This window comes from Berghia stephanieae, chromosome 8 (assembly GCF_034508935.2).
Source record: "Berghia stephanieae isolate SIO BIC M18660-M18661 chromosome 8, UCSD_Bste_1.3, whole genome shotgun sequence".
Taxonomy (NCBI): Eukaryota; Metazoa; Mollusca; class Gastropoda; order Nudibranchia; family Aeolidiidae; genus Berghia; species Berghia stephanieae.
Genome location: NC_088367.1, coordinates 43,559,000 through 43,568,999, shown reverse-complemented (window position 1 = coordinate 43,568,999; position 10,000 = coordinate 43,559,000). Strand labels below are relative to the sequence as shown.

At 35.3% G+C, this 10,000-nt stretch overlaps 1 protein-coding gene across 1 annotated transcript in view; it reads left to right on the top strand.

The window, feature by feature from the left end:
- LOC144979022 (ankyrin repeat and sterile alpha motif domain-containing protein 1B-like) overlaps positions 1-10,000 on the top strand; it is an 85,865-nt gene that overhangs the window by 24,580 nt on the left and 51,285 nt on the right. The window contains exons 11-14 of the mRNA XM_078925637.1: positions 1,016-1,255; positions 2,457-2,516; positions 4,895-5,121; positions 6,563-7,427. Coding sequence (XP_078781763.1) covers positions 1,016-1,255; positions 2,457-2,516; positions 4,895-5,121; positions 6,563-7,427 — 1,392 coding nt within the window. The remainder of the gene's footprint in view (positions 1-1,015; positions 1,256-2,456; positions 2,517-4,894; positions 5,122-6,562; positions 7,428-10,000) is intronic.

The following is a 10,000-nucleotide window of genomic DNA, read 5'->3' as shown; positions in this document are numbered from 1 at the left end:
GCGGCTGATGCCTGGGTTATTCCAGTCTTCCCTTGGAATAGACCCTAAAGACAAATTTCCCTATGGGGATGGATAAAGGGAATTATATTTTTTGAAAATATTATATTTATATTATAATTTTTTCAGACTGACACTTTTCATCTCCAGTGAGTGAGGCTAAATAAATCAATCAATAATCAAATATTATATTTGTTCAGAGCAGATCCATAGATTCCCCTTGCTAAAGCAGTTCTCAATGCCACATTTATTTTATCACTAGGCTTCATGGGATGCAGTTTTAGTTTCATACAGTACCAATGTATGGATCATTTGGTACGAGCATACTTTCAATATTTGTCACTGATGTAAGCAGATGCTTATACACATTTCAAGTCTTTTTGTCATTGTCTCCTAACCTGACACACTGTCATGACTGTAAGGTGTAAGGGACGGGATTATGATGATGCTTGACTACCAGTGTGAATAATATACAAACTTTTCAAATTTGATTTTGAGTTTTTATCCATCCCTTCAGATCACTATGTCCATTGATGGGTAGATGCGGGGTATAAATGTTTATCATTATTTGTATGTGGGGGTCAATTTTTGTTATCTCCTCTTTCCTCTTACATCTGATGTCTTTCTTTTTTTCATGCAGCTTTTTATTTTATTTATTTCACTCCTCTCCACCCCCCCCCCCCCCCCCCATGATTTTCAATTCCACGATTGATCTTTAATTAATTGAATTTAATTTCAACAGAAAATATTTAATTTCACACCCTCCATGAAGTGGCAGAGTGGTAAAGACATTGCACTGTGATCCGGAAAGTCCTGGGTTCGAGCCCCGCTTCAGGCACTTTCGTTTTTTTTCTCCTTGGGCAAGATTATTAACCACAAATTTGCTCACTTGGACAACATGGGTGATTCCTGTTGACATCAGACATCCTGTTTGATGGATTATGTATATTCCTTCATGGAATGCCTAGGCAACGGGATCTTTTTGATTTATTGTTATCGAGATGGATTGCATTTCAAGGCCCAACAAAAATCAAAACGGTCACCTCTGTCTGTTATTTTTTCCACCAGGAGAAACCCAAGAAACCGCCACGCAAAAAGCCCAACAGTTTCCGCAAACCAGAACTGTCCCCGTGTGCTTTGCCTCCATCAGAGGAAACAGGAAGTGACGGCAATCCAGTGCCTGCCAGGTCCAACTACACCAATCTGGATCCTCTAGCTGCCAAGATGAAGATGGACATGAAAATGGCAGCTTGTGATGGTTTGTATTGTCTGGTTTTTATTTTTATTTTAATTTCCTATTTTCCTGAATTTTGCATTTTGTACTTATTCATACAAAGGGGAAAAGGGGGCAGGGGGGTGGGGGGGGGGGGGGGTAAGATGGCCGAGTGGTTAAGATATTGCATTGTGACCTGGCAAGTCCCAGGTCGGAGCCCCACTTCAGACACTTTTGTTTTTTTTCCTTGGGCAATATCATTAACCCTCCCCCCAATCTGCTCACTTTAGATGACATGGGTGTTTCCTGCTGACATCAGATGTTTGCTTGATGGATTATCTATTATATTCCTTCATGGAATGCTTAAGCCAGGCATCTCATCATAGCCATCGTTAACATATAGCCTGACACTAGAACCCTCTATGACTTATAGTTTGGTGTCATTTTAAAGGTTCGTGCAGCGTCTAATAGAGTTGTCATTGGTAGAGCTCAAGGAAACAAGTGATTCCATTGGTTGAACTATTGAATTCATGAAATGTTTTCTTTTGTGACCAAAGACTTGTCTTTTGACGTTATTTTTTGGTCAGTGTCAGGCTATAGGTTAATGATGGCTATGATGTTATGCCTTGTGGAAGGATGCAAATTAACAAAAAATAATTCTTAATCTAAAAAATGCGTGGGGAGAAGCAAGATGAGATTGCAAAATTAATTATGAAAATAACCACTAAATTCGTGATCTTCATTCTGATATTTCTCCCCAAAAAGTTCTAATTTTTGGAAACCGATAAATTAAAAAAAAAAAAAGACCAGAGTAGCTTGTCTGGACATGTCAGAAATTACTTTGAAAGGCCAGTGTCTTATCCAAAGTGAAATAAGCAATTGTTACAGTCAGTTCAGTATTGCATAAATGGGATGCTGAAAAAAAAAACCAATTATAAAAACAGGTCTGCCTTTATACAGCACGATATCAGCAAGCAATTTATAAGAGTACCTAAACAAACAAATTCATAAATGTTTAAAGCAACATATGCCACAATGTGATAAAAAGGCTATAAGTTTTGTTGGAGTCACATAATGGATATTTGGCGGACAAGTCTGCTTTTCCGTCACTTGATAACTTAAATTTGTGGTTTCATGAACTTATATTTGTGATTTTGTTAACTTATATTTGTGGTTTTGTTACTGATCAAATGTAAACATAATTTTTCTTTTTCTTTCTCTCATCATCTCTTGCCAACCGTCTCAGTGTCCAATGAAAACTATGAGCAACAACCAGTACCTGTCACCAACTCGGATGAGATCAAAGGTTGGTTGTCTGTCTGTTGTATGTTTGTGTGTGTGTGTGTGTGTATGTATGTATCTTGTAAAGAGCTTTGAACACATTGAGTGGATATTACGCTATATAAAGCTCAATGTTTTAACATTTTTATTGTTATTATTATTTTTTTTAATGTGTGTATCTGATACACTACCAATCAAAGCAGAAATAGAGAATATGAAAATATTTGTTATTCTTTGAATTTTTATCAGTGCTTTGTCATTTCTTTCATTTTTATCTCTGCTTGGACTGGAATTGTATCGTAATCATCTTTTCTATTGTTTTATCTTATACCAATGTTTCATTCAGGTATTACGTCTTCAACTCTTAATAAATGTTTTGCAGGCTTGCCAACCTGTATGATTTCTCATATTTAATACGCTTTGAGTTCCGAAATATGGTAATATGGAAATGTTGATTAAAATATAATAAATCAAAAAGTCAACAGTTTGTTCTTTAAAAAAAGTGGGAAAATGGTAAAAGTGTAATAGTTGAAGGTCATTAAATATCGTTTCCAACTACATGAGAATCTGAGTCACCAGACAAATGATTCTCATAAGAATAATAAGATTTTTCTCCCTTCTTCTAGCTTGATAGGTCTCCATAAGTTCAGTGAACGTTAAATTTGAAATTTTATATGCTTGCACATGTTGAAAATATGAGGGTTTTTTTTTGGAAAAGATACATATAAGAAATGGCCTTAGTGGTTGGTTGGTAGCTCTGGTTTAGATTAGAAAAGTTTATAAAAAGAAAACTGGTAGTTTGAGAATGTTTATCCGATGTATTGTGTCGGTACATGACATATTCAGTCAGCAGGTGAAAATTTTGGAATTACATTTTTAAAATTTTTTTGAGAGAATATTATGCTCCCCAAAGAATTTTAATCTTTATTTAAAGTAAATCGGGTGATTTCTCATGAAGTTATGGTCAGATGTATGGGAAAGGTATCCAGCAACTTTTCTCAAATTTCATTCTTTTTCAACTTGACTAGCTGTAAAAAATATTTAGAAGTGGAATTAAGCTTTGATATTTCCCGAAGATGTACAAAAAGGGTTGATTTAATCATTTATGACAAGAACTCATTTTTTGATAAAAATTGGCCTTCTAGCTAAACTTGGCAATATCTCAGTTCAAACCTTTTCACCATCCGACTGATTATGTCATTCACTGTAATTTCGAGCATGTTATATTCTATATCCTTTTGTTTGAAACTGACAGAGTGATGGATTATCAGATCTGAATTTTTATCAATTTCTGTTCTACTTCTTAAATAAATATTTCAAAAAAATAATTACGCAGGCCTTCAAAGCCTTAAGGCACATGGATCAGTACTTTATCCTTGTTTCTGCAGTGTTAAATGGATGGACTTTATCAATTATTTGACACCATTTGGTTCGGACACTAATCTATCTCAAAATACTTTCCATCAGGTCTTGAGAGACCCAGGTACACAGTCACTGCTAGGTTGACAAAGGGGGCAGGATAAAATCTCTCGACTTAATATGGATCCGATTTCAATTCCTTTGCGTTATGAAGCAAGTGCTTTACCAGGCTTGCCAAGCAGTATGATTTCTCGTATTTTAATACGCTTTGAGGTCCAAAATATGATAATATGGGAATGTTGACCAAACTATGCTAAGTACAGAAAATCAAGAGTTTGTAACAAAAGGGGGAAAACAGAACAAAACTAGAGGAGTTGAATGTTATTAAGTATTGTCTTCACTTAGATGAGAACCTGAGTAGCCAGAAAGATGATTGTTATAGGAATTGCAAGATTTTTCCACCTTCTACTCGCTCGATAAGTCTCCATAAATTCAGCGAATGTTAAATTTTATTTTAAATTTTGGATGGTTACTCGTGTTGAAAATATTTTATTTTGGAAAGAAAATTTGAAAAAGTTGGCATAAATATTGGGAAAAATATGATTTAATCTTTTCAAATGGTCGAGGTTGGTTGGAAAGTCTTGCTTTACCCTTTTGTGCGACTATGTGGTCTAGTGGTATGACATTCGCTTTTGGACTGGAAGGTCCTGGCTTCGAGCCTTGCTCGGTGCATAGTTGAGCCCTTGAAAAAGGCTCTTTACTCACTTTCTATCACTCTACTCAGGTGTAAAATGAGTACCCGGCCGTTAACAGTGCTGTCTCTGTCTGAAAAAATTGTATTATCGCCTTTAGGCATCATGTCCCGTCCTACATGTTAAGTGTTGCTGTTGGCCAGGAACCTCTTGTAAAGCGCTTTGAGCACGTTCAGTGGATATTGCGCTCTATAAATGCTCTAGTTTTTTAAATTTGCAGTATCCCAAATTGCGTCAATTACAGTTGGATTCAATTTTCTTATCTTTATTTTGCTATTTTTCTCCTCTCCAGACCAAATCACATCAGCTGCAGTAAACCGCCTGTCCCACACGCCACCCAAGTCCCTGGAGATAGATCGGCCTTGCACCGATCCATCGTCATCATCATCGTTGTCATGTGACCAGCCTCCGACCATGCCTCTGTCGCCATCCAAATTACCCCAGCCCCCCACCCCAGACTGCCCCCCTCCATCACCTAGTACAGCAATACAGGACATACATAGAAAGATACAACCTATGGTGGGTTTGTACCTCTATATCTCTAACATTTTAATTGTGTGTTGTGGAAATACATCATACTGTTCCCTAACTCCCGATTACCGATATATTTTCCCAATACGAGCTTCACAGTTTTATTATTTTTAAAAAGGAATGTTAATAAACATGATAAATGACATTTGAGAAATATGGTAACATAGTATAATCACAATGTTATGTTTGATATTATGATATGCTATGTGCCTCATTTCTACGTATTTATTTGGCTTGGATCTGGTAATAGCAACAGGATGACATCATCTTATAAGAATATCATACTAAAGTAATAAACCCCCCCCCCCCCCCCCAAAAAAAAACAACAAAAAACCCCAACACATTCTCTACAAAATAGACTATGAGTTATTATTTTCTTTCATTTGTCGTTGAATTTGTTATTAGTTGTCATTGTGGTAAGCTCAAGTCTGACTAATCTCAAATTCCCTCTTTGACATTTTTCAAAGTTAGCATGTCTTATAGCGTCTAAGACCTAACTGAGATTAGGTTCAATGATTCCTGGGTGGCATTTGAGTGAATACACATCATAGTGGGATCCTTTGCATGTGCCTGGATGGGACTTTTAGGAAATGTCAAAATAGGCACATTGGTAGATTACTCATGGAATCTTCTGTTCTTTTATTCTTTCTTTTTTCCTTAGCGCTTTAACTTCAGATCTAGAACCTTTCCCTCATCATCTTCCTTTTAACTGGCACTGGAAATGACCTAAAAGTGTCGCAAGTGCTGTAAAATCCTTAAAAACAAAACAGGTTCAATGGTTTGAGTCAGCAATGAAAAACCACGACTGAAAACCCATAGGAAAGGCACTTTCCATACATACCCATATCCATTAAAGACATACTTTCCATGTTGAGGTCCAGCTGCTGTAAAACAGTGTTGTCTTTGTCTGAAATCGAATCAAGGCCTTATAAGCTGCATGTAATATTCTTTGTTTAAATTAAATGTACACGGTGTCATATTCTGGAGAGATATCAGAATTGTAAAGCGCTTAGATCATGGTGGTTACCATTAAAATGTACCATTTAGATATACTCTTTATAAAAAATATGAAAGATATTTAAGCTCGCCCTGGATCACACACTCTGTAAGGATGGTTGTTTAATATGATGATAACTATTTTCAAACTTGTGAGATTGTAGCTTCTTTAACTTAAAAATTAACAAGTAGGAATTTTTATTATATCCAAAGCTATAATTCTGGCACGATAAAATGTACTTATTAATCAAGAAATTCAAGTTTAGTGCAAATTCCAGGCTTTGCTTTGCTTCTTATTTGATTCCTCTAGAAGACCAGATAAATTTGTAAAAATCAACAAAGAGATATCTATTTTTATGCTTCTATTTTTGTTGTGAATTTGACTAAATTTTTTTATTATTTTTTTGTTGTTGTTTTTTCTTTCTTTTTCCAGGAAAAACGAAAGTCCCAAGACGTGGAGACACTAACTGATCCTTCCATGGAAAACAATAGCCTTCCTCCTTCCAGAGATCCATCACTCTCAGATCCTTCGGGGAGCTTGACAACTAAGATCCTCACTCCCGTTTCAGAAGAAGGTAATTTAGCCGGAGGCATGCCTGTTGTTCCTCAACCTCCTCCTCCTCCTTCCCACCCTTCTGCCCATGCTCAAGTTACGCAACAACAAACTATTCAAACCAACATTAATAACATCAATAATAATAACAATAGAAACAATCACAACTCTCCAACACCACAACACAAAGGGGATCCAGTACTTCCCGTACCCCCACCTCCAACTCACCCCCCATCTCCTACTCTTCCTCCCTCCTCTCAGCCCTCGGAGAAACCAAACCCTCCGAGGAAACACCCCAAACCATCCAAGCCACAACCCCTGCCACGTAAGTCTAGCTTGACTGCTTTGTCCGTTGATCTGTACCCGCAATCCCACAATGCTACTGCTTCTACTACTGAAGATGGAGCAGATTCTGTTTTCTCTGAACAAACTCAAGTCTCGAACAACGAAAACTATATCGCCGATAATGCAAATAATAACAACAATCTTGAAGGCTATGGAGGAGCAAAACCTGCTGCAGCGTCTTCTTCATCTTTGCCGTCCGGACCTCAGCATGGATTAGTGCCAAAGTCGGATCAGAACCGAATTTCTCGGGGAGAGTCGACGTCGTCAATGGACAACAACAACGAAATGCTGCGAGGTTCGACTGTCATAGATGTTATGGGGGAACAAGTCGAGATGCGGCGACCTGTCAGTACGTCTTCGTCTAATCAAGAACCTGAATGGCCGAGCCATGTGTTTGCAGGTGAGATATTTATGAGATTAATCAAGGTTGCCGATTTTCCATATAATTACAGAATTCGGTATTTTGAAAATCTCCTCACCTGGAAGAAAGAAATGTATTGATTTTTAATGGAGTTCAGTGTTGAGCATAAAAGTTCAGTAAATTTGACTCCTGACTCGGCAACCCTGATTACTGTAGATGACTCTAGTTTTATTAATAAATATGAGAATAATTGCAATTTAATCAAAGGCACATCTTTGTGGAAATACAGCAGGGTGAACCAGACTCTGTAAATTCTTTCAATTATAACGCGTTATTTGAATTTGATCCACCACAATTAGAAGAATGAGTGTTACTCCTCAAATCATTGAAGATTTTATATTTTGTAATTGCAGCTGTTTTTTGGGGGGGGGTTAATTCTATTTTTGGAATTTTCTTCATCCTGATATAAATTCAGTATTGATGCGACAGGTTACATTTTAGATTTAATCATTTTGCAACTTATGAAAGTTTTAAAAGATTAAGGATCAGGGGAGGGAACAAAGTCATAAAAGTGTAAGACAATTTAAAGATTTTTGGAACTCGATAAGATTGATAAAAGCAATATAAAGAAATATGATTTCAAGAGTTTTTTCCCTGCTTCCTATGGTCTTGTGTTTGAAGCTTGTCCTCTTCCTGTTCCCTGCTGCTATCAACTACATTTTACAATCATTTTTTTTTTTGAAAATACGATAAAATATATACAGTCACGTCTCTCGAATCCAGAACTCCACAATCCGGATAATGGAGATATCAGGACTGGTTGTCTGGGAAGGGATTTTTTTCTTCTTTATTTGTACACTTTAGGGACTGATTCTACTATCCGGATGTCTCTGTAATCCACACAAAATGCTGGGAATGGAGGTGTTCAGATTGGAGAGACGCGACTGTATAATGTTGCTTAAAACTGAAATAGGTTAAAAACAATATAAAACAAAACAAAACAAAAAAAAGGAGTGGGGTGGGTGTGGAAGAAGGAGTTAAATGTAAGCTCCTTTTAAAATTTAAAAAATAGATTGGATGCCCAGTATAGTGGGTTACAACTTGTTCAAATGTGTGTTCTGTAAGAATAAATTTGATTAAAAATGTTATGATGAGTTGGAAGTAATAGGCATCTTTTGTTATAGCCAATTTCTTAAGGCAAAACTCTCAACTTGATATATATGTGTATATGTATTGAATTATGTTATTTCAATTTGTCACTAGCTTTTTCAACTTTTCTTATTACAATTTATCTAGCTTTTTCAACTTTTCTTGTTACAATTTAAGGAAAAATGAAAACTTATAATCAAGTTTCTTGTAAATTTTGTCTTGGTATTTTCAAATCGCGTTTTATCTTTTTGGTGACTTTTTATCCAATAATGTTTGCATACTGACTCCACTGTATATACTATTTTCAACCATTCTCTCCTTCTGCTCACATTTCTCATCTCATCTCGTTTCTCGCGGCCTAATTAGAACGAGATGCCTGTAAGTCGTTGCTACTCGCTATTCTATATAATTGTTGTCAAATTTATTCGGTGTTTTTTTTCATTCTTAACTTTGTATATATTGTTGTTCACTCTTTTTTGTTTCTATTCTTAGTATTGCTTCTTTTTTTTTTTTTTTTGCCTATTTTTATTTTTTTATTGTCACTTATATTTTTTTTTCAATTTAAAAATGTTATTGCAATACATTTCTCTGATAACATTTTTGATTGTCATCATATAAATTAATCAAAGAAAAAATATTTTTAAAAATAAATAAATTAAAAAATTTCAAACGTGGTGCCTGAGAATTTTTTTTAAAAGATCATTTTGGCTAAAATTATCGTAGAAGACAATGTTGAAAATAGTACAGTATTTATTTTATTTATTTATTTATTTATTTGTCCTGTAAAAACACAAATAATTTTTTTTTGTTTTTAAAAAAAATGATGATGATAATAATTCTCGTGTAATCGGCTCAAGTAACATGCATGTGTTACCTCATCTGTCACTGCCCAGTTCTCTGTTTTAGTTTTTTCTATCTATCTTTCTTTCTTTTTTTTTTTTTAATACTATACAGCGAACAATTTTAATTATTTACATTTTCCCACTCTTGCTATTGCAAAATTTGTCCTTCCTGCATCTCTGTGTCAGTCTTACACAAACAACCCCTATGTATATAATAATCCAATAATATAAAACATATAAAACATATTTTATACCATGAATTTAGTCTTTTACCATCTGGGAGAAGGTTTTGTCAGATTAAATGTAGAACTAACAAGTATAAATCAACTTTCGTTCCATCAGCAATAAAAATTTTGAATATTTCATATGGTACAGAAAAACCAAGGATTGATTCGTTGACTGATTAACTGATTAATTTATTTAATGTAAGATTAACTGACCAATTGATAATGATGATAATTTTTGGTGTCGAATTGCCACAATCGTAACAAATTGAAAACGAAATGAATATGTTTATGTTGTGTATATCGCACGTGTGAAAGAAAGAGAGGAAGAGAGAGAGAGAGAGAGAGAGAGAGAGAGAGAGAGAGAGAGAGAGAGAGAGAGAGAGAGAGAGAGAGA